This window comes from Trachurus japonicus, chromosome 22 (assembly GCF_045865225.1).
Source record: "Trachurus japonicus isolate A0001 chromosome 22, Traja_1.0".
Lineage (NCBI taxonomy): Eukaryota > Metazoa > Chordata > Actinopteri > Carangiformes > Carangidae > Trachurus > Trachurus japonicus.
Window position 1 is genome coordinate 30,111,110 of NC_140928.1, and position 25,662 is coordinate 30,136,771.

The 25,662-nt window shown below is 43.9% G+C and overlaps 1 protein-coding gene across 10 annotated transcripts in view; it reads right to left on the reverse strand.

Moving 5' to 3' along the window:
• myt1lb (myelin transcription factor 1-like, b) overlaps positions 1-25,662 on the reverse strand; it is a 113,272-nt gene that overhangs the window by 21,845 nt on the left and 65,765 nt on the right. For 8 of the 10 annotated variants that reach the window (XM_085767710.1, XM_085767718.1, XM_085767717.1 and 5 more), the window contains exons 5-11: positions 19,776-20,248; positions 13,887-15,083; positions 9,474-9,608; positions 4,638-4,728; positions 3,132-3,239; positions 2,061-2,287; positions 950-1,236 (exon numbers count right to left, since the gene is read on the reverse strand). In XM_085767710.1, coding sequence (XP_085623836.1) covers positions 950-1,236; positions 2,061-2,287; positions 3,132-3,239; positions 4,638-4,728; positions 9,474-9,608; positions 13,887-15,083; positions 19,776-20,248 — 2,518 coding nt within the window. The remainder of the gene's footprint in view (positions 1-949; positions 1,237-2,060; positions 2,288-3,131; positions 3,240-4,637; positions 4,729-9,473; positions 9,609-13,886; positions 15,084-19,775; positions 20,249-25,662) is intronic. The other 2 variants (XM_085767712.1, XM_085767714.1) reach the window with 1 other exon arrangement.

Here is a 25,662-nt window from a genome sequence, read left to right on the forward strand (position 1 = left end):
TAAGGAAAGCACCTCTCCTCTCCTCCTCCCTTCTCCTCCTCTCTTCCTCCCTTCCCTTCCCCTCCTCTCCTCTCCTCTCTCATCCTCTCCTCCTCCCCTCCCCTCCTCTCTTCTCCCCTCTCCTCCTCCCCTCCCCTTCTCTCCTCTCTCCTCCTCCCCATCCCTCTCCTCTCCTCTCCTCTCCTCTCCTCTCCTCTCCTCTCCTCTCCTCTCCTCTCCTCTCCTCTCCTCTCCTCTCCTCTCCTCTCCTCTCCTCCCTCTCCTCTCCTCTCCTCTCCTCTCCTCTCCTCTCCTCTCACCACTGTGACATTTGCAAACATCACACCAAAAAGGCTTTCTTTGCTCTCTTTCTTTTATTTTCAGTTCTATCACCTTGGTTCTCATTCTCTGGTAGTCCTGGCTGTCAACATTAGCATTAAGCCAGCATTAGCCCTCTGCTGTGCACTCTCTTTCTGGCCCCCATTTTCCAGCTCAGCATCTGGGTGCAGATAATACAGGAACACCGTCACCTTATCTCCTCAGAAATGACACACTGGGCTCACGCCGTGTCAAACGGCGCTTCGTCCTGCTCCTATCTGATCCTCAGACAGAAAATAAAAAACTGCCCTGCTGAGCCCTGAGTGTAAGACACAGCCTTGGATCTTTAATGGAATGTGTGTACGTGCGAGTGCGTGCACGTGTACGTGTACGTGTAGTGTGAAGTCTGAAATCTTCCCTATCTTTGTCAGTGTTCACTGCCGGCATCAGTATAATGAAGGAGGCTCAGATAGAATCTGTCAGTGAGTTTTTGTAACCACAGCAGCAGAGAGTCTGACCAAGCTGTGCTGAATGTTGTGAAGCTGCTCAAACTTCTTTCAACAGTCGATGAACAGTTGTCATTTACGTAAGACAAACTGCTATCACACATCATGAAAAACAGTTCCAGCGGCCTCCTCCCCTCGCCACCTACCTGCGAGCACAGGTCCTGGGGCTTCCCCCCCATGCCGTGTGGCATCTCCCGACAGCGCGTGGACAGGTTGAGGATGGCCGTGGCCGCCATGTGGGCGGCCTCCATGTCGTGGCTGTAGTCGAAGCTGCTCTTGCTGCAGGTGCTGCTGGCGCTGCTGCCCCCGCCCCCGCCGCCTCCTCCCGCGCCCCCTCCTCCACCTCCACAGCTCAGGCTGCTGCTGCTGCTGCTGGGAGCGTAGGTGCTGGTGGTGCTGCTGGCCGAGCTGGAGTTCTTGCAGTAACGCTTCACTGTGTGACCGGTCAGGAAATTCATAATCAATAGAGGAAGTGAATGCGTAGGTTTCACTTGTCGTATATGTTTTAATCTGAAAGTTGATTTCAAAGTTCCTCTCCACAAATGTTTAAAGGGATAGTTCAACATTTTGGCGAATCGCCCATTGCCATAATCCCTATAGTCTTAGGAGTAGGTTCATTACCTTAAATTGTCGGTGCAAGCTATTTTTAGATCAGCGGAGCAGAGACGTGAGCCCTGCATGGTGCGTGGTATTGCCGCCTTTCCCTCATCAAACTCATCAAATACACAATCCAACAACTCCAAAACGCTCTGGTGGACAAGTTGTGACCTGCACATTCACCACGCTATGAGATAATAACGGAACGTTATGAGTCAAAGTTGTTTTAAATACATAGCCAAAACCACATTCCAGACAGAGTGACTTCAAAAGTGCAAGTAGTTCAGAGTATTTGCTTCATGTGCCGTATAATTACATGTTATTATTTCATAGCGTGGTGAATGTGCAGGTTGTAACTTGTCCACGAGAATGTTTTGGAGTTGTTGGGTTGTGTATTTGATGAGGAAAAGACGAAAATACCATGAGCCTCTATTGTATTCGCTGAGCAGCTTGCATCTCTGCTCCGCCGTTCTAAAAACAGCTTGCACCGACAATTAAAAGTAATGAACCTACTGCTATAACTATAGGAACTATGGCAATAGGCAAATTTGTCAAAATGTTTAAATATCCCTTTAATTGTGTAGTTATGAGTTCAAATAATATTCATTGAACATGGGATAAATAAAAATAGAAGTAGCAGCAGTGGAAATAAAACAGTACCATCGTATCCTTTCGGCGAGCTGTCCCTTTGTCCGTGAACTTTGGGTGCGATGGCCCGTTTCCCGTACACTTGGTGGCTGTTGGTGCCGTCGAAGGCGCTGTAGTCGAAGCTGGTCTTGGAGTACTTCTCCAGCTCCTTGGCCAGGTTTGAGCGGGGCGTGCTGGTGGAAACATTGTTCTTGTAACCATACTGTGGATAGTCCAGTTGTTTGACAAAGCACATAGGCCTGGAAAATAAATGACGAGGGGGTGGAAGTTGGACCGAGGCACTCAACATTGCCCAGGGGGAAAGAGAGGGAACTTGGGGGGTTTGGTTAATAAAAAATGGGCAGATGCAGGGGAAAGGGAGGGGGGGCAGACTATTTATGGTCAAACTCCAGGAGAGGAATATCAGGGATGGGAGGCTGCAAGGCATCCCTCTTTCTTTTTGCTCCTCTTTTTTTTTTTTTAGGAAACACAACTCTGCTACAGAGTTTTATTTTCATGCATAGTCAATAAAAAACAGACTAAACTGAATTCCCACATCTTTTATTACTTTTCCATTCTTCCCTTTATCATTTGATATGTGTTTATATGGTGACGGGCTCTAATCTAAGACCTGGAAAAATTGGATGTTAGATCTTCTGTTGTTGATGTTCAGTTGGATATAAATATAAAATGTACAATTACTTAAGACTTTTCATCGTAACATTTCATAACTATCAAAGAATGTCTCAGTCAAAAAGCTCTGGCTTCGCTGTGATGAATGCAAGCAATTTTGTTAAAATCTAATAAAGCCATTTGCCTTCAATAGTGAGCAGCGGAATGAAGACGCAGCCTCTTCAAAGTATTCTCAGGGGACAGGAGAAATAAACATGAAACAAAAAGGGGAGACTTAAAATCTTATAGCTCTACTGAACGCAGGAGAAAAGAAAAAAAGAAACATTCCAACAGGACTGGACTGAGCTCGTGTGATATTTAAATCCATATTTGTGTTCCCTCGTTAAGTGATCACTTCACCACCCATTTCACATCACAGGCATTCTTAAATTGAATAAAAATAAAAAGGTGATTGTGTAGAGTGAATACTACCTTAAGACTCGGTCGGAGGCCTGGTTGGACTTGGGACCGTCGCAGCTCTGGTGCTTCTCCTGGGCTTTAGCCAGCTTCTCGGCTGCAGCTATGGGACATCCTGACAGACTGAAATGAGAAAGCAACTCAAGTTGTACTGTGGACCCGCGCTTCCGACACACACATTACACTGAACACACACGCATGCCGTTGAGCTTGTTAGAGCGGCAGGCTAAAAAAAAACAAAAAACAAAAAAACAGCTCATGCACATCTGTCTGTCAGCCGATCAATCGCACAAGTCTGAAAATACCTGACTTTACTTTAGTCTCTGCTTAAAACGCAAAAATCTTTCAATTTAGTCACTGTTCACACTTTAAATACCAACACAATTGGCGACAGCTTGCATGTTTCTGGTTGAGCAGCTTGAAATAATTCGCAGAATAGTGACTCCCATATGGACAAATGTGCATTTTTTTGTGTGCATTCTGTAGCATCTTGTTTCCTTCAAACACAAGATGATGAGACACACAGCACACACACACACACACACACGTATACACTTGGGATCTACGGTTACACCTACAGTGTGTTCCAACAGAACTGGGAGCTGTAAGACTTCCTCATGACAACTAACTGACCAAATGTGACAAAAGTTGCTGCTGTTCTCCTTAACCCCCATTATTCTCCATCCAGTCTGTCAGCTGCAAATGTGTCGAGGCCGCGATGGAAAAATGATCCTTGACAACAGCCTGAAGCCAGAGTAGCTGTCATCAGACGTGCATGGATGTGTGCAGGGGATGAGGAGAGCGTGTACCAGGTTGGTGAGCGAGTGTATGGAGGTTACGGAGGTTGATATCAGGGCTTTCTAGTAAAAGTGAAAGTTTACAGTGTGTGTCCATGTGTGTGTCTATTTTGCACTGCAGCCGTGTCACTGAGCACAGCACGCAGGCATCCTGCTCCTCCCAGGTCTGCACCTCTTCCTGTCACCCCGGCTGAGTGGCAGATAGGTGCTAATGGCTGCCGCTACGGCCCCGGCTCCCTGAGCATCTGCTCTGGGTGACACTCCTCTTTCACTGTCACCTCACCCCCCCCTCCCCCCCTTCTCCTCTCCCCTCTTCTCCCCCGTCTGACAGCACTGGCAAGAGTGCCCTGCTATTTTCAGCCTCTCCCTCCAAACCTGCACCTGATAGATGCCATTTTTCACCACGAGCTGATAAATGATTTATGCTGTGGAAGGTGTGAATTGCTGCATTCTAATCAGACTCAGTTTAAACTATGGGATTGCTAAGCAGACAAACACTTCCTCCTGCACACATCCACACAAAAACAATGTCCTGAAAAAACAAAAAAGAATATGTTTAACAGTACTTGAACAAAAAGATGAGATGGAAAAATATCAAGATGAAACAAGAACGATAATTCAAAAAAAAAAAGGAAAAGAAAAAAAAAAGAACCAAGTTCCATAGTAAAGTAAGGAGGGTGCAACAAGGACAGTGCCAGTTTCATGTAGGCAGGCTGTCACTTACCTTCTGTGGGAGTTTCTGTTGCTATTGACATGGCCGCGTCCCGTGCAGCCAGGCGTAGGACACTTAAGAACATTCTCATACATTGCCACAACTTCATACAGACAGGAGATAGGAGTGAAAGACAGGGAAGGTTAGGAGCCCCTTTACAATCAAGCATGAGCTCTATTAGTATGTGAGGAGCTTGGCATTATAAACATCATTAAGAAATGAGCCTGTGTGAACCTAAATGACCTCTTCTTCATTTTAATGAACACTAGTTTGAAAGGGCAGGCAAGGTTCCCCACCATATTGCTTCCACTTATCCAGCCCTTTCAAATTAGTATTCATGGAGTGGCGACAGTCATGAATAAAAAGATGTCATTTAAGTTTAACAGGACAAAGCCAGCAAGAGACAAGAGATGGAGGGAAATTTTGGGCATGCAGAGAGTGGAGCGACCAACAGCTAGCAATCATGCAAAACACACGCCTTGAAATCAATGGAAGAAGCAGACAGATGGAATACAGCGTCTTGATAGAGTGCGCTTTGTTATCATCTGCACGTTGTTAGGGTAGTGAGTGCAGTCTTCAATACCATTTACCATTAAAACAGTCCATAACTGTCTCAGATCCCCTCGGCAACCCACCAATTAGATTAATGATCTATGGATGTCCGAGAGGAGCTGTTGGAGCGCTGCAGGCGGGGGGCGCGGGGAAGGGTCGCCTCGACACCGGTGGAATGCAGGGCCAAACCCCCATCGGCATCAGCTTCATCATTATCACCCCCTTAAACTTTAACCCCTCATCATCCTCCTTCCCTTTCCATACTAATTGGTATTCAGTGCAGGTAATTGGACAAAGCCTGCCACCTCGACGTGCCACAAGCCAATACATTATGCATATATCCCGCTTTTGCAGTGGCCTCTGCATTAGAGACAGACAGAATGGCAAGAAATTGAAGCAGTGGGCCTGATTCAGAGGGCACACACACACACACAGAGAGCTACAGGCATTAACTACAGCAGAATGGTCCATGGAAGGAAACAGGAAGCAATATGGCGCCAAGGGCGAATCACTCTAAAGACAGCGCAGAGACTCTGAGATTCAATATTTTAATAGTCGGCAGAAAAGAGCAACAATGACCAAACAGGAATGTGAATTAATGAATATGAGATATAATTTAATCGTCTTTTTTTCTTTTCTTTTTTACATTTTCTAAGGAAGAGTCTGGCCACACTGTGTGATTTCGCAATTAAATGAAGCCATTAATCACACATTGTCCATTCAGACCAGCAAATGTGTTAATAGGGGAGAGAGACTTGCCTGTAGCTGGGTCTTCCCTGCAGGCAGCCCCATGTCTGACATGTGCTCATCTTTACCTTTATCTTATCTCCTTTTATCATGTATACCCTTTTATTTACTTTATCCAGATACGTGCATCCCATTTTTAATTTGACTAGGGGAGACCGGGGATGGTTGTTACAGCATCACTGTCACCAATAAGGGATAACATTAGAGTTATGTGATCTATATCATGTGTACCCACTAACTCCCTGATCTTCGTGTGAATTTGCATGGATGTGTGAAGAAGTGTGTAGGTTTTACAGCCAAAAAACATTTTGTTTAGGTAAGGTGGACCAAGTCTAAATTTTGATTTGTATCGATACCGTTGAAGTTTGAATTAGGTAACTTGTATAAGATGAAAGAGCAGGTTCTTAGGTAAAAAGTGAGTCATTTCATCAATGTTTATTTCAAACCACCATGCTGGTACAGCTGGTCAAACAATGGCTGACAGGGGTGGGGATGGTTGCAACACCTTTTATCTTTGTTGTTTTATTAAGTGTCAACCATCTCTACTGGAATTTAACATGAGCCATGAGCTACTTCTGACCTCCTGCTGAAGGTTTCATTCATACATGTACAACATTCATTGGTATTATCAGAACATGTTCTTTAAGAAGGTTCTCCTAATGTTAGGATACACACCATATAGCCATCAGTGATGAGTTCTTTTTGTTCATACTGAACCATAGAAAGATGCTTTAGTGTTGGAACATGCTAAATAAACTTACATAGATGCATATCTTGTAGTGTGGTCTCAGTTTTTAGTTTTCCATCTCACTGTTACAATTGACCCCAGGTTGTGTTACACAAAATAATGAATTCTGTGATATAGTTTGAGAAGTTTAAGGCATTGCTATTTGTAGTGGACAAATTAGGGGACTTTGTGTCATAATTTGAGAGCCCCACCATGACAGGAGCTGAGACAAAAAGTATTACAACCAACCCTGGTCTCCCCTACTTTGCCTGCATTGCTGTATTACTTGGGTGGTCCATAACTTGTCTTCCATGATTTCTATGTTGTTTTGTCAAGCACTTTGCAAATGTGTGTTATTAAAGGTACTATATAAATAAATTATTTTGCTTAATTTTTTGAAATCATTTTTAATTATGGCTGATGCCTACAGATGGCTCACGCTGCCCAAAGCACGGCGCCCTCTATACCACACACAAACGTCCAGAAGAAAACTTTTTTTGTGTGTGTTTTCTTTTTTTCCTGAGCATCCTGTTCTGTGTTCCTCGTATCAATTCCCCCAAAAGTCAGCCCGATCAACACAAGTGAGGAAGAGGAGGACGAACACAGACATCGTATTCCAAAAATCTCCAGTGACAATCAATTCAAGCCCTTTCCAAATTCCATCCCGAGCCTCTTGATCCCAGTCAAGGTCAACTGCTCTGAGTCATTTCACATTTCTGGTAGACGAGTACATCTCAGGTTGGGGGGGGGGGACTTTTGTGCGAGCGTTGCTCCACAGAACAGTGTCATCTGTGACACCGCTGGTCTTTACAAGCCTGGCTTTAATGGTAACTAATTTCTTTGCCATTATTAAAACCTCTTTTATTTTGATTGCGGTCTGGGTCATGGCAGATCATAACTTGATTTTCACGCTGCGGTTAATGAAACGTGTAAAGGGGCTTTTATTGAGAAGTTTGCACAAGGTGAATGGGACTAAATAGCCGGGGTGAATTCTCAAAAGGGAAGACTCACTATTCAGCCAAGGCTAATGTTTATTGCCACTTCACTTGATCTGTGGCTTAGAGATATGATAGTGCCTTTCTATTCAATATAACTTAATTGAGTGGGGAATACAAATAAATGAATAGGGTTCATGGCATGTATGACTGAAGCAGACACTGTGTTATCAAGGTCCGTGAGCATTTTCAGGTTTTGTGAAAAAATGCAATGCTAACATTCAATTAGCATTAAAGGGATATTTCAACATTTTGGCAAATTTGCCTATTGTCATAATCCCTATATTCTTAAAGGGACAACGAGGAGTTTCTATTCGGTTATAAAAAAGTCTCACGTTAATGTGGATGAATCTCCGCTACCCACACTTGTTAATGGGCCCATTTTCGATAAATATATCGTTCTGTCTCTATCGTTATTTTGTTATTATTAGTGGTGGCGGAAATGCTGGTCGAGCCGACCAGCGTTTCCTTTGTGGCGAGTCATGAGAATAACGCAGCCAAATCGCCGTTTATGGTTGGAACTACGACGGTATGTGAACCTCTTTGAGCCTCTGACTTTAATTATTGATGAATGAAAACATGAGTCTGTCTTGCGCCGGTCAAAGAATTTTACGGTGCGCGCAGAGGCTCATAAATGTAGTGTGAAAACGCTTCGCTTTTCCAAAACTCCTCGTTGTCCCTTTAAGAGTAGGTTCATTGCCTTTAATTGTTGGTGCAAGCTGTTTTTAGATCGGCGGGGCAGAGACGTGAGCTGCTCAGCTAACGCTAAGGAGGCTCATAGTATTTCCACGTTTCCCTCATCAAACTAAATACACAACCCAACAACTCCAAAACACTCTGGTGGATAAGTTGTGACCTGCAAATTCACCACGCTATGTGAATAACATATAACAAATAACATATAATTATGTAACATTACAACACATGAAGCAAATACTCAGAACTCCTTGCACTTTTGAAATCACTCCGCCCAGCAGTCATGTCTGGAATGTAGTTCCGGCTACGCATTTACCTCAAAAACAACTCTGTCTCATAACGTTCTGTTATTATCTGTGGTGTGGTGTGTGTGGTGAATGTGCAGGTCACAACTTGTCCACCAGAGCGTTTTGGAGTTGTTGGATTGTGTATTTGATGAGTTTGATGAAGGAAAGCCCGGAAATACTGCGCGCCGTGCAGAGCTCACGTCTCTGCCCCACCGATCTAAAAACAGCTTGCTCCGACAATTAAAAGTAATGATGCTAAGACAATAGGGATTATGGCAACAGGCGAATTTGCCAAAATGTTGAACTGTCCCTTTAACCTTTTCTTATCACTCATTCATGCACTGGCCTTCCATGCTGTGAAGAAGCATGCAACCCATATGCAGCCCCCCCACCCCCACCCCCAAATCATATGCTTTCAATCACTGTCGGTCAATCTAGCAGAGGGGAAGGTCTCTTGCAGTCAAGTAAAATCACTGATTGACAGCTCTTGACCATCTCACCAATCACTGCATTGCCACTATCTGCATATCACCAAGGCCTCATTTCCCACCTCATCACCACGGCACACTAGGCAGGCAATCAGCAAGCAAATCCATGGCCCCATGCAAAATGTCACAGGAGAAGCGCAGCTGCAACCCGTCTGACCCCTCACTGTACGCCCCGCTGAAATATCAAACACAGTTCAACCACGACAGCAAAGTACACAGGACGTGCCAGACACACACAGCAGCAGTCACGGGAAACATGCCGATCCGTGAACATCAAAGGACATCAAGGCCACAGGTTGGGTAAATAAACTAAAACCTATGCCTGGTTTTGGCTGGTGTGTGACGGATATGCTTACTTTCTGGTGGCACCCTGTCTTTGTGCGGACAGCCCGACAGGCTCCGGTGGTGTGGGTATAAGCCGGTCACGTGACCCGTGCCATCGCAGCCCGGCGTCGGACACCGGCTCTCCTTCTTGTCTGCACGTGAAGCATCTGCGGACAGAGAGGGATGTGGAGGTGATCCCATACCCAACATGGCTGCGGAGGTTTCACTTCTTGTATATGTTTTAACCTGAAAGTTGATTTCAAAATTCCTCTCCACGAATGTTTAAAGGGATAGTTCAACATTTTGGCAAATTCGCTCATTGCCATAATCCCTGTAGTCATAGTAGTAGGTTCATTACCTTTAATTGTCGGTGCAAGCTGTTTTTAGATCGGCGGGGCAGAGATGTGAGCTCTGCACTGTGAGCGGTACTTTCGCATTTCCCTCATCAAACTCATCAAATACACAATCCAACAACTCCAAAACGCTCTCGTGGAGAAGTTGTGACCTGCACATTCACCACGCTATGAAATAATAATGGAACGTTATGAGACAGAGTTGTTTTCGAGGCAAATGCAAAACAGGAACTACATTCCAGACACGGCTGCTGGTCGGAGTGATTTCAAAAGTGCAAGTAGTTCCGAGTATTTGGTTCATGTGTCGTAATGTTACATAATTATGCATGATTATCTCATAGTGTGGTGAATGTACAACTTGTCCATGAGAGTGTTTTGGAGTTGTTGGAGTTGTTGGATTGTGTATTTAGTTTGATGAGGGAAAGGCGAAAATACCTTGAGTCTCCATTGTGTCCGCTGAGCAGCTCACGTCTCTGCTCCACCGATCAAAAAACAACATGCACCGATTATTAAAAGTAATGAACCTACTGCTATGAAAATAGGGATTATGGCAATAGGAGAATTTGCCAAAATGTTGAAATATCCCTTTAAACTATGTGGAAACGGTTATGATTAATATGTGATTAAACACAGTTTCCCCACAAAAAGGGAAACTGGGGCAGGAAGCACTTCTGCGCTGTTTGAGCCTGGTTCACCTGTGAAAGAGCTGTGCATGTCCAGATGGTTACAGAGACTCAGCCACATGTCTGTTCTCACCCAGAATCAGACTAGCAGACATTATTTTCCTCATGATATGTCTTATATGTCATAAAAAAAACAGCACATGGGTATAAGGTTAAACATTCTAGATGTAGATATAAGTATGTCAATGCAGCAAAACAAATGAGGATATTGTTGAACAACCTCTGACGGAAACCAAAACCACATTTACTCTTGACTATTGTAATTACACATATCTACACCATAAGTGGATTTATTTCTCATTTAAAGTTGCTAGATCTATATGATGAAATGTCATGACAAAGACACAATATTTGACTTGTGGAAAGATCTTTTTTTTTTTTTATCATGAAGTTTGTTTAAATATTAAAATTCCAGTGTTCATGACCTTCAACAAAAAGAGGCAAATATTAAAATTCCAGTGTTCATGACCTTCAACAAAAAGAGTTTCATCTTCAAGTGTAGCTTGAATTAAGAATATTCTCTTCATCAAAGCCACAGCTACTTTGTTGACCTGAGTGTGACAATGAGGGCCCAAAACACACACACACACACACGCATGCACACACACACCGGGGAAGATTGTCTTTCCCTTTCCAAAACCACGCTCTCCTATTTCAGCCCGGCCCAGATCAGATATGGTTACCACCAAAAAGCAGGGATACCAGGGAGTGCCAACTGGCATCGTTTCTTCAACTGCAGCCGTCCACCTTTAACACTGACCCTCAAGAAGGACAAGGATTCTTCTTACAGTCCAAATGCAGTGGCTTTTGTGGGATACACTTTACACTGCCTATCAACAACAAAAGCCTATATCTTTTCATAGAACAATAAGGTACCCATATTCAATTGTTATGGTGGCTGTCCCAAGGCTCAGATGTGGTGGACAGCAATTCATTAAAATATTAAACTAATTATGGGTCAAAACATTCTACTGCTGCTGAGCTTGTATGTCCTGAGGGACGCTGGACCTTTAAGGGGAACCCCTGAACCACACACAACATGGATCCATACAGCCATCATGCTGGGTTGTAGTTACTTGTTAGGGAATGGGAATCAGAAGACCTCCCTCCATCCAGTCCCTGGTTCACTTGTTTAGGTACAGTAGCAGCATATGGAGAGTTATCATATAGGATGATACACCGCCCCGATACATATCAGTTGAAATGGGGAAAATATATTAAGTTTATTACAAGACAATAAAATATGTAATTTGGTTGTTTGTCTGCATTTTGTTTGGGTTTGTTTATGTGGTACCTAATTTGTACACTGCAAGGTGTAACCTGTCCTAGGTTTATGTGTTTATGTTATGTATATTATGTTTGTTGTGGCATTGTCTAAAAATCATGAAAATTAAAAATTGGTATCATAAAAAAAGAACTGTTCGTGGAGGTGAGATGGTCAACTCTGAGCCATCTGTGTGACTGAACCTTCATCAGGACCTACTGTAGTATTGGAGAAGTAAACAGGGTAGGGTCTATTTTGAGTAGCTCCACCTGTAGGACACATTCTGACCAACAGAAAATAAACCCAGAGCAACAAGAGGAATAAATGAGTGGAGGATAAACTGAAGAGGCGGCGTGGAACACACCTACTCATACATTTACAAGCCAGTCACCAAACCAAATCCCATGTCTCATTAATCAGAAAAAAAATGTAGCTCATTATCCCCTGATGTTGTCATCTATCTATGTCACTGTGGGGGCACATGAGTTTGGTACAATATTGCAACGTCATGTCTCTCTCTGTCTGCCATGGGTGCAATAAAAGCAGGGCTGGGGAGGGGGGGAGTCATGCTGATAAAGAACTTGGTCCGTATGTAAAACGTGGCTTCTTAATAACGGCTTCTTTTCTGGCACATTATTACACTGACTGTTAGTGTTTGAACAGTACGTTGGAAATAATTCTCCGTTTCCACTTGCACAGAGGCACACACACCTACACACACACACACACACACACACACACACACACACACACACATATGTGATGGCCTGTGCGTTCGGTCTGCCACGTTTTTTCCATTGCAGAGTGGAGGCAGCCGAGTGGAAGGCATATTAGAAAGCAGGGGATATTGATTGTGGCTGGGGATGGTCTGCGCTTTGCATAGCAAATGGCCCCCATTACCATACCATCTCTGGATAATTAATGTGCAGTCAGTGGGCCTGTCGTTCGTTATCGGTCATTCTGGTACTGTTCAATTTTCATCTCAGCCTCATGTTTCTCTCTGGGAGCTGGTCTCTTCTCTGAAAGCCTCCCCTCCATCCCCTATCACTACCACCACCTCCACCCCGACACTCCTCCCTCGCCGCGTTCTGTTTTATAAATCATACACAAGAACCCTGGTCAACGAGTGTCTGCTCCTATCTTGCCCGGGGAAAGATGTTATCGTGATGCAACTGTCTGGCGTCCTCTCATTATTCCAACATTAGCCAGACACAGGGGCGATAGGAGGCTCTTGAAATTAACATTTGTGTGGCATTTAAGTAGCAATATATACCTGCTGTGAGTTGTGTGGCATTTAGGTGTAATATTACCCTGCTGTGATTTAGCATGCTCTTATTTGTTGCTCTCATCTGATAGCTTCCTTATGGGGAGGGAGGGCCAACCTAAGCCTGAGTATCGTTGCAGTAAAGGCTACGATGTGAGGAATAATTAAGAGTTAAACAAGGGAGCCGGTGATCAGACCTCTGCAAATGCCAATGCAGCGTGTCTGTGACTGCAGCTCCTCTTTGTAGGTACACAAGAAGACGTTCACTAAGTTACCACTGAGGGAATACTACAGTCTTTGTAATATTTGTATATTTGTGTCTCTGTAGTATCAGTCAGTATCAGTCTGAGTGTTAGGTCATAAACAAACATAAAAAGATTATTTGTTCCCTACAGAATGAATCCTTTCTGAAGGCAGACGGCCTCTGTTTTGTAGCTTCCTCTCCCGAGTGCTTGCTCAGGTTTAAAAATAGGCAGCTTTACCCCAAGCTGCATCGCAGGGATGAGATTTGCGGTCCTAACAGGCCGTGCAGATTGCCATTACTTATGCCTGACAAGCCTACCCTCTGATGTTTCCATGCTGGCCTATTTTAACAACATAAGCTGCTGCTGCTGCTCCCGCTGCTACCGAGATGCGAATTTCCAAATTGGCTGAAAAAGCTTGTCCTGGGGTTATAGTGAGGTTCCCAGAATGCATGTGGGCTGTCTAGTCTCCAGTGCAGGATAGATACAATACAAAGCCCAACAGTGGCAGACAAACATTTTTTTTTTTTACCTGAGCTTGTTAAATGAGGTAAACATGCCTACACCTGTGTGGATATGGTTTCCAATGGGAAGCCCGTGTGCATCCGAGCGTGTCCGTGTTCGGAAAGAATCACTCACCTTTATGGTAGAAAGGCTTCTTCATACCGTCAGGGAGGCGGGCTTTACGCTCCACGCCGTAGCCGTGCCGCGGGCCGTGGTCGTCGTGGCTATACCTCACCCCGTCTCTCCTGGCGGCCTCGGCGGCCATCTTATCTCGCATGGCCTTGGCGCGCTCCGACTCTAGTGCAATGGCCTTCTCCAGGAGGGACAGGTTCCCCTTGGTCATGTCGAACACTTCCTCCGACCTGTCCGACGTCACCGAGGCCGTGTCCTCGTCGAAGTCCCGGTGGTTGGTGTGATATCGGTCGTCCTGCGCGCAGCTGGAGAAGGCTTTGGAGCGCGGGCTCAGCTGCTCCTCCAGCTTCATGAGATTGTCCATGTCGGAATAGTTCCTATCAAGCGTCCTCCTGTCGTCCTGGCTGTGGCTGAAGTCCCCATAGCCGTGATGTTGGGGCTGTTGATTGGGGTCTCCGCATGAGAAAAGATTTAGCTGGGGCGGTCCAGTTCGGTCGGAGGACTTTGTTTCGCTTAGTTTCCGTGCCAGGTCGAAGCACTGGTTCCGTAGGCACTCCAGACTGCTTAGACACACCTCCTCATCGCTGTTTTCTATTTGTCCATTACCGGTGGTCTTCATTTGTCCATTACCACCATTGTTCCCATTCCCGTCACCGCGGGCGCGGTCATTCTCGTCCCTGTTCTCACCTGTACCGTTCTCAAACTCCTGTCCGTCTAAGTTGTCAGACAGCACCGCCCCGTGACCCTGAGCCAACAGTTTGAGAGAGTCCACCGTCTCCCTGACAACGTCACTGTCGACGTCCAAACTTAGATCGGCCCTCTGCGTTCCATCCCCTTCCCCCTCTTCATCTTCCTCCTCCTCTTCCTCCTCCTCCTCCTCTTCTTCCTCCTCCTCCTCCTCCTCCTCTTCCTCGTCATCGTCGTCCTCCTCCTCCTCTTCCTCTTCTTCGTCATCCTCCTCCTCCTCGGCGCTGTTGGAGGAGTTGCTGTTCATCTCGGACTCTGTCATTGCTCTGTTGGCGGCGTCTTCTGCGATCTTGCCCAGGTTGAGGAGCGACTTGGCCACCAGTTCGTCATAGTTTTCATACTCGTCGTTGTTGTTGTTGTCCTTCTCAGCCGTCGGGCCAGATTTGGCATGGCTGCTGCTGCCACCTCCACCATCACCCTCGCCCCTCTCGCCGTTGCTCATCTGATCGTCCTCTGTTGGACAGAAAGAACAAACGTCTTGTAATTTCATTTCCATCATTCTATTTTACTGGTAAATCAGATTTCTGGGCTTGGTCCATCTAAATTGGATAAGGAACTCTTTGCTTCCCCTAATAATTTACTTTGAGAGTCTTAACAGCAGCTCGTGCTCTGAATTGTGAATCACCACAGGAAGTTAAATATAGCAGTTTGGGAAAGTTCCAGAGAAAGATGCTCTGGCAAATGAGAATCTGTGAAACAAGGGACTTAAATCTTTGGCGAGTATATTTTTTGTCCTAATTTCTTGGATATCTTTAGAAAGAGATTGTCACAGGTCTTATGATTAAAAATACTACTAAGGATTTCTGTAAATAGTTGCAATTGGGAGACATTTTATTTAATTTTCAGCAATTTCAAACCAAAACATTGTGAGAAAACCTTTGAATTGGGGAGAACATTGTTATTATCATTATCATTTTTTTGCAGGATGTGCTAAAAATCTGCAAGATAATGTGGTGTTCCTTCCACAACAAGATGAACCCCAGTCGGCAGCAATTCATCGTTTGCTTGTAAAGTTCTTTTTACATTCAATCATCAGTACCTTTTGAATTCCTTTCACTGCCTAATTGATTCTGACAGGCTGCAAAAGGTTACTGAACCTCTTCTGTCAGTAATTTCAAGCACTCACTCCTGGAGCACTTCCAATCTCTCCTTTCACATTTCCGCCCTGAGCCGCCAAGAGCGCATTGCTCACACTGGCGTCACATTTGCCACTTACATTCCTGTGGAGAAAATGAACCCAGAGGCCCACACATGGAAAATCATAAATAAAGAGTTTCACTTCTGGTGGGAACAAGCAAATCACAAGACAATAAATGGTATTAATAGAAATGGAAAAAAAAAGCACAGTGTGATTGTTTGTGATGAAATATTAATTTTCACATCTAATCACAATATACACAGATTTGAACTTGGGTGTATTTTATCGGATCAAAGTTACAAATATGAAGTACGCCATGACCATGGAATATGTGTAGAAAAACAAATCGGAATATTATCCAGTTATTTACACAGGCTACACAAACACAGACTTCCCTCTCTCACACACTGCACATACACACATCCTTACACTCACTCCAGTCTAATGAGAGCAATATAATATTGGTGCTCGGGGGCTGAGGGCTTTAGAGCGGGAACAGGGAACAGTCATGAATGACCAGGCACATATTTTGACAGTGGAAGGCTTCTTACTGCAACCCCCTGCACCAGGGGTTTAATTTTTGTTGGTATGAAACATGGCACAGAAAAGCAATTTGAAGAGCAATCAAGGTACATAAAAGGGATATGGAAGGGAAACAGATTAAAGAGGGAACAGAGAGGCTGCCCTGCCCTGAATTGGCTTTGGATTAGCTACAGAGATGTGAATGCCACTGAGAAACACCAAGAAGCTTCACAACGTCACCTCTATTACATTTAGATGATTGGAATCTGCCCAGCAACCATCCAGCACTGCTATCGTAGAGCGAATGGAGAACATGGTAATGATGCATATGGAAAGAGTTTCTGCCTTTTTTTTTTAAGGAAATTGCTGCAGATTCATACGTAGTATCCCTCTGTTGCAGAGAAGGTAAGTATCATTATGATTATAGAGCTCAGCGCAGAATTTAAAACACATCGCGCCATGTGCATATAGCACTTATCAAAAATAAATGGTAATCAGTTCCCACCCATGGAAAGAGAGGCTGTTGACAGGCTGAAGAGACGGCGGCGACAGTCCACCGTCTCTGAGTTAAGGGTGAGGTCTCGTCTGCAGGCTCTAATGAACACCAGTCTGTGGAGATGTTTTCACATGTCTGCAAGAAAATAGGAGCATGGCTGCTGAGGTGCCACATCCACACTGGGTGGGTATGGAGGTGCGCTCCAAACAGGGTTAACACACTCCTCTCTCAGAGCTTCACTCTTAATTGGACTTGAAGGCACTGTCAGGTCCAATCGTGATGCAGGGGTGCAAAGCAGAATCTGCAGGAGAGAAACCTGCCAAATCTGGTGTTGGGCACGTCAGGGGGTGGAGTGGGGTGGGGGGGACATATGGGGCAGGAGCTTCTTAAAACTAGGTGGTGGTATTTTTGTATCATGTTTCATGTCAACAGCTCCTCTGATGACTATGAGATTCAAATATATCAAGGGATCAGCAACTACCAGCTTCAGATCCCTTTGATATTAAAAATGATTCGTTTGTTAAAAGCATTTTTCCCCAGTGTCTCATGAAGAAGGTTAAAACTTTTCAGTGAAAAAATAATTGCAGAGGGGAGCCTCGCTGATTTTTAGTCATCAATTTAGATCAATTTGCTCTAATAAGAAACATTCTTACTCCTAAATATTTTTTTTAAAAGAGTTGAAAAATCTGAAGACTTAAAAAAAAAAAAAAATCAAGAAACTAGCAAAACAGACAGTTTGGTGCCTGCTCCTCTCCTCTAGATTCTGGTGGCTTTAGACTTCAATAGCAGTGCAGTTTTTCAAAATGAGCTGCTATAGGAATAACACACTGTGCTAGAGTCACATCCTCCCTCTCATTCTAATGCAAAAACACAGTCTGTGTTTGAAGATTACATCCAACTTCTCTAAACCACTTTATTTAATCCATAAAAAAGAGAAGAGGACTAGTACACTGATGCTGCATGGGAAATGATGGTATGATTTTTAAGTATATAGAAATCTTTAAAGGAACAATAACATTTTATATATTTTTATTCTTTATGGCAGAGTGAGATGGTAAGATTGATGTTACTCTGTGTGAGATAAATGTAAAGCTCCAACCAGCAGCCTGTTAGCCTACTGCAGCACAAAGACTGGGAGCAGCTACCTGAATCTGAATCTGAATCTGAATCAGATTTATTGTCCAAGTAGCCTTTGTTGCATACAATGAATATGACCCTGTTTTTGCATTAGTCTCTGACTTACATATTACAGTAAAAGACGTACAACAACAACAACAACAACAACAACAACAACTGTACAATGAGTTAAAGAATAATAAGAATGAGAATAATACAAAATGAGTTCAATAAAAGTGCATGGCCAGATTGTACTGTACAGTAGCAAATAAACAATGAGGTAGTGCCATACAATAAATAATAAATAATGGATAAATATATGTAAGTGGTATGAATGATAATAGCCTACATTTGTATATAGCCTATATATATATATAATTCACTGTGGGATTTATATTGACATTATGTACAGCGGGCAGGTGTGGCAGTGTCAGTGTGTCATGACATGAAATGCTATCAATGAACAGGCTAAAAATTAACATTAGGCTATATGTTGTTTGTAGAAAAACTGCCATGTAAAAACAACAGTTTGCTGTTTTACTGGGGGTTCCGAACCCAAGTATTCCTTGGCTCAGCTGACAGTTGCCAGGCAACCATGTGGAGACTCCAGGATCTTACTGTTGCCCAGCCAAGAAGCGCTGACATGACTGGTGCTGGTTGGTAGGTCTGTAGGCTATACGTCCAGACAGAGACAGGCTGGACGTTGCCCCAGCCTTTGTGCTACGCTAACATGCTACCTCATGTGGTGAACTGCTCCTTTAAAGGTGATAGCTACAAGTTTAATTCCTTCTGGCCAGTAGGTGTAGAACTCTCACTACCTGCTCTTGCTCCAACCTTCCGTTTTACTGGTTGCCAGTTACAGCAGTAGCTAAAGTTCTAATGCTGTTGCCACAGAGATCATTCCATACCGACGTTGCCAATGTAACCAGATGTAAATATTTATATATTTCGGACCCGCCAAAATTTATTAAAGGTTGACTATGTAGAATTACAAGAACAACAACAGAAAAAGAATTCCAGCAGTCGATTGCCAGACCGTTGCTAGGTAAAACGGGCCGTTGCTAGGGACTCCGCTCTGATCAGAGGACAGCAGAAGAGGAGAGCTAAGCAGGATATTTACCTTATGTTTCATTTTTACCGTCATTAACAGCATAATAAATGACTTGTAGCTTGTTACAGGGAGAGTGGAGGCTCTCTGCCTTCCACACCGCTGCTGCTCAGAGCCTCCGCTGTCACTGCTCTCCTCAAGTTGGAAAAAAAAAAAAAAAAAGGAGCTCCGTGGCACCGAAAGTCCGCGACGATAAACGTGTTTATGACAGATAAGACTACACAAATACACCCATCCAAACAAGTATATGATAATCCATTGATCCACCGATTGATTATTAAAAAGGCTTGGTTGGAAACAAACGCATCCGACCGGGAGGAGGCAGGAAAACAGCGGAGAACTGAGCCACATGTCGGCTACAGGCAGGTACGAATGTAAACAGAACGTTGACAGAAAGTCAGTTGTCGAGCCCGTCAAAAATATTAAAAATAATAATTCAAACTAAAAAAAATTTTTTTGTGGAAAAGCAATACTTTCATTCTTTACCCCTCTAAAGGCCCCATGGATGTATTATTTTTGAAAAAATATAGCTTTTAATAAATATTCTACATATTCAACCTTTAAACAATTATTTATATACTATTTTTTTAAAATTCAGTAAAATTAATACTTTTATTCTGCACCCCTCTAGACATTCTGTGGATGCATTATTTTAAAAAAATGAATCCTTTTGATGAAAAAGTTGTAGCTATAACCTTTAAGTTTTAGAAGTAGTTGGAGACATCGGTCCATGTCGGCTGCTGTGTGATGGGACAGTGTTCTCACCTTGCCCTTGACCGTGCTCTCCCTCCTCCTCTTCTCCCTCTTCATAGTCCACCTCTTCCACCGCGTCCTCCTCCTCCTCCTCCTCCGCCTCGTCCACCCTCTCTTCCTCACCCTCCTCCTCCTCTTCCTGCTCCACCTCTACCTCCTCTTCCTCCTCTTCCTCCTCCTCGCCCCTCTCCACCTCCCCATCTTCGTGCTCCATTTGCTCCACGTTGTAGTCCATGTAGCCTTCCACCTCCTCCTCCTCCTCCTCCACCTCTCCCTCTTCCGCCTCCTCTTCCTCCTCCTCCTCCTCCACAGCTCCCTCCTCCTCCTCTTCCCTGTCGTCCATCTCCTCAGTTCCGTCCGTCTCGTAGCACTCCTCCATGGTGGAGTTGTCCATGTCGTCTAGGTAGGTGCTCCTTTTAGGGGAGCTTTCCAGGGTTTGTCTGTCTAGACTCTTTCTCTTCTTGGCCAGAGGGCAGCCATACACACTGCAGAGGAGAGATAAGAGAGCAACCATTAGCTGTTAGCCTCATCTATGGAGGGGATGCTGTGGTTTAGAAACTACATTCAGAACAAAGAACAAGGAGCTGGTACGGCGAGGCCAGCAACACCATGGAACTCCTTCTGCTGCCAAAAATATTCAAGTTCATACAACAAACCTTAATTAGACATGTACTCGTTACTGTTGAGCAGCTCCCAAAACTGGAGGACATCTACTGTACTGCTGCCTCAGGAAAGAGATCTAACTGCAAAGACCCCACAAATGCATCCCATAGACACTTTGAACTAAATGCTACAGAGCATTCTGGGCAGTTTCATCTCAATTGCAATTCACACTTTAAACTGCCCCTAGGTAAACCCCCCCCCCTCTGTAATGTAAAAAAAAAACAAAAAAAAAACACCTGCACAATGTGAAATGACTTGCTCATGTCTACTTGCTCAGGTCTGTTTGCACCACATCTAGAGTATTTACTGTATATTACTTTTTATATTTTTGTATTACTTTTTGTATATTACTTAATCTTCTTTTTTTCTTTATCGTATATTTTTATCTCATATTTTTTTTACTTATGCGGGAGAGATGCATCCAAAATTTAATTGTGGTTTTGTATCCACTTTTTCTGAACGTCAAAAATGCCTGTTTTGAAAAAAAGCCTGTTTTGCCGGTTTTGCTCTTCCGGTGGAATTTTATGTTTTACGTTTCCATGGTTTCGGTAGTCGAGGAAACGTAATTCCAATTCCTCCAAACCGGCAAAACCGACTTCTGGTTTTGACCATAGCCTAGATGACGTTCGGAAACTTGTGGAAAATGACAAAAAAGGAATTCTAATTCTAATTCTAATTTGTGCTTATAATGAAATGTTCAATTTCTTCCTGACAACAATTGCAATGGATCAAATCTGAACCTTTTTATTTGGACATTCATACATATTTAAGTAGCATCAGTTCATTGCCTGGGCATGAGAAGATCTCTGTACCTGCAAACACTTTGCCCTACAAGCGAATTCTGATGTGAAGCGAGTGCAGCCTGGCTGGGGCTGTGTGTGTGGGGGAGGGCAGACAACCTGTAGCCTGATTAAAGCACCTCAGGTTTTAATGTATTCTCTGGCTCCCCCGCGGCAGCAGGGGGACAGATCCTAATCTGATAATCTGATAATCTGTGTTTTCGCTCAAGATATTGATCACAGGGGCTTAATCCATTTCAATCATCGAACCTCTGAGAGCCCCCGAGCTGCTACCTGGGCCCCCGTCCTCTCCCCCAATTTAAGTGTGTGACTTCAAAACGTGTGCTGCTGTTTGTGCGCGTGTCCTAGCGGCCCGCGCACATTTGGCATGTTTGAACAAAGACGCCCACGCGGTCCGACTTATGATGAGTTCTACCGAGTGTTTTGGCCATCAAATAAACTCCCTGTCCAGGCTCCAGTGTAAGAGAGCTAAACACGCTTTGGGCATGTTCACTCAGCTGTGAAATATCCCTGGCTCCTATTTTTACAACCTCTGGACATTTCCCCAGCTCCACGCTACTTAGCGCAAGACCTGATGTGAATGAATGGCACAAGGCTGCGTGTGAGAGTAAGAAAATGGTTGTTGTTAGTCAGTGTGTGCTGCTTTTGTGGAGAAGCGACTATATGGAAAAGGCTTATCGCAGTGGTGAGGTGCTAATGGGCTGTTGCAGGATGGAGGACTGCAGTCTTAGAAAGCCATTTCTGTTCTCTCTTTTTTTCTCTGTTTTTCATGTCAGTGTGTCCCACAGGCCAATATCCTATCTATCCTCCCCTCTGCCTCTCTCTCTTCCATCTCTCCTCAGTCCCGCACGTCCATCAGTCAGTCAGGGTCCAGTCACCTGGCAGGCTCAATCTCGCCAGGCCCAGGGATTCCTTAATGGTCTGACCCCCTGCACCCCCTGCAACCAGGGGCCTCATTTCATTAATCTAAGCCCACATGGAAACTCATTCCCTGCTTGACAGCCAGACCTCTCCCCCAGGGCAGTGTGAGAGTCTGCGGGACAGTGAGGGAGGAAGGAGGAAGGAGGAAGGAGGAGGAGGGGGGGGGGCTGGTGTGTGCTGCGGCACTGTGATCAATAATGCTTGTGACCAAACATCTCAAAAGCACATTAAAATGCCACTCATCCTGGCCCCTCCGTTCCAGGGCCCTCTCCAAATAAATCAAGGGCTAGTCCCAGCAGGTTAGCAGCTGCCAATGCAGGCGGGCTGGCAGGAGAGGAGGAGAGGTGAGTGGGGAGAAGGAGAGGTAGCAGGGTGAGGGGGAAGGAAAGAGAGAGACGCAGCCCCTCACCACTCCTCTGCTGCTCCGTCTTCTGTTCCTGCCTCTCCACCTTGGTCTCGACAATAAAGCATTCTTAAAGCAGAAGTAAGCGGAATTTTTGTGTTAATATAAGTCTTAAATAGTTATATCTTCCAACAGCAATCACTTATATAGAGTGTTTGGTCTGAAACACAGGTCTGTCAGTCACTCTGCTCTGCTGTAAGCCGAGGAGAAAACTTTACTTGTATCCTACAACCTTTATCCAATGAGGAGAGAGAACAACATAAAGGGGCGGTCCTCTCTGTGTGTGCAGCCAAGGGATGCGCGTGAATGTGGTGACGTAGGGACGAGGGCGGGGACTGCTAACTCCATCGGCTGACAAGAAGTTAGCCAAAACGACCGGATCGCTTACTTCTGCTTTAAGGTAGCTGTTGTGGTTATACGCATTAACCTTCGTCTTTGTTAGCTTTCTGTTACCATCTCTTGTGTTAGAGTCGGTTTCGACTCAAGTCTTAAATCAGCTGTAAAATACCCTAAAAACTTTTTTTTTCATCCAATTAATTTTTTTTCTTGGTTACATTGTTAGGCTTCCTTATCCATGAAATGTTGGGTTTAACATTTTTGGTGTGGGCCCCTGTCCAGTTTTGTCAGTATACCCCTTGACTTCCTCTTGTTAGCTTTCTGCTACCATCTCTTGTGTTAGGGTCGGTTTTGACTTGAGTCTTAAATCAGCTGTAAAACACACTAAAATAATTATTTATCATCCCATGTGTTTCTCATCTCTTGGTTATGTTGTTAGGCTTCCTTATCTATGAAAAGGTTTGTGTTGCACTTATGATTTCAGTTTTAACTCTCATTATTGTTCTTATCGTTATAACCAGGTTGAAACCGACCCTGACAACACAAATGTCATCATTTTAACCGGAGCATTTTAGAATTTTGTGAAAAAAGTAAATATAAATTTTTATTTGTTTAAATATAGTGTGGTACTTTTATGCATTAAAAACCTAAAAACACAAGAGGAAGGTTAAGCCACAGCATAGCTCAGTGGCTGCTATTAAAGAGACACAGAGGAGTTTGCTTTTGGTTACAAAAGAGTCTCATATTAAAGGGACAACGAGGAGTTTCTAATCGGTTATAAAAAAGTCTCACGTTAATGTGGATGAATCTCCGCTACCCACACTTGTTAATGGGCCCATTTTCGATAAATATATCATTCTATCTCTATCGTTATTTTGTTATTATTAGTGGTGGCGGAGATGCTGGTCGAGCCGACCAGCATTTCTTTACTTTCAGTTTCGCAACGAGTCATGAGAATAACGTAGCTGAATCGCCGTTTATGGTCGGAACTACGGTGGTATCTGAACCTCTTTGAACCTCTGACTTTAATTATTGATGAATGAAAACATGAGTCCGTCTTGCGCCGGTCAAAAGAATTTTACGGTGCGCGCGGAGGCTCATAAAGGTAGTGTGAAAACGCTTCGCTTTTCCAAAACTCCTCGTTGTCCCTTTAATGTGGATGAATCTACGTTACCACTTGTTAATGGGTCCATTTTCGATAAATATATGGTTTTGTCTTTATAGATATTTTGTTATTATTATTTAGTGGTCGAGTTGCCCAGCATTTCCTAGTTTCGGTTTCGCGGACGCTGCCGCTAGTTGGCATCATTTATGGTCAGAACTGCGACGGTATCTGATTGTCTTCCAACCTCCAACTTTCATTCTTGATGAATGAAAACATTCTTGGCAAATGTTTTCACTTTCGTCCGTTTTGCACCGGTCCAAGCGGCGCATGGAGGCTCATGGGAAATGTAGTGTGAAAACACTTTGCCTTCTGAAAGTCCTCGTACACTGCAAAAATATTTGTCTTATTTCTAGTCGAAACAAATCTCATTTTACTTAAAATAAGACTCATCAAATAAAAAGTTGCTTGTTTTTAGACACTTTTTACTTTTTTCAAGGATATTTTCACTTGAAACAAGTAGAAAAATCTGCCCAGTGAAAGCAAGTTTTTCTTTCTTATTACAAACACAAAAAACCTGCTTTCATTGGCAATTGATTTTTCTACTTATTTCAAGTGAAAATTAGTTTGAAACAAGTGAAAATTATCTAAAAACAAGTTAATTTTTAGGTGATGAGTTTTATTTTAAGCGGAAAGAGATTAGCTTTCACTAGAAATGAGACATTTTGACAAGAAATAAGACAAATATTCTTGGAAAGATTTTGAGTTTTTGCAGTGTAGTCCCTTTAATGCAATTGCTCCTGAATCACAGTGCTGTAACTGCTTAGCAACATCAGCCAATAGCCAATAATAAATACTTGGCTGTGTATTTTTTCATGGTATGTTTAAAGGAGTCAGGAGCACACTTTGTTATTTTGGGTCACAAAGAGGCCTTCTGAACCACGGAAGATTAACATGCTACAAAACCTGACATGTGCTCCAAGTTCCACCTACGGTGCCAGAGATATCTGGATGCAGTTTGAAAGCTCCTGCACATCCAAAGCGACCGGCCGCTCTTATGTAAATGACTTTTAATCATGCTGGTGTTAAGAGGCGTTGCATGCAGAATAACTTTGGTCTCAGGTGTCCTCCCGTCCCTGAGCTGTCAGGTTGTTGTGACACCGTGAGAGGTGTGTTTGCCCCCGACGCTCCTAAGCCCCATGATGACTAAGCCACAGGAAGCCTCCACGGCTCCGCCATCCCACGTTCCCTGGCTCTGTCTCTCTGTGACCTTGGCTACAGCATTCGTCATCGCAGGCTCCGCATCCCACTCACTGCGCTTGGCAATTAAAATTCCGGAAATAATTAGGTGGCATTTGAATGAAAAAAGGGAAGAAAAAAAATCTGCGGGAATTGCGCAGGGAAAGGAAGGAGAAGAGAAAAACACCCGGCTTCTCTTCAGCTCTGTACCCTGGCAGCATCACAAAATCCTTCAAGAGGAGTGTGTGGCATGAGAGGTAGCAATCAAAAAAGAAAAGAGCTTCAGATCACAAAAAGACTACTTCATATTTTATGGAGTGGGCATCCTTGGCGTTATTAGATGGAACAAATTCTTTAACAGTATGAACAAGTGGTCCTTTAATGCAGGGAGAAAAAAAACTAGAAACGTTATAGAGAGAGAAAGAGAGAGCCCCG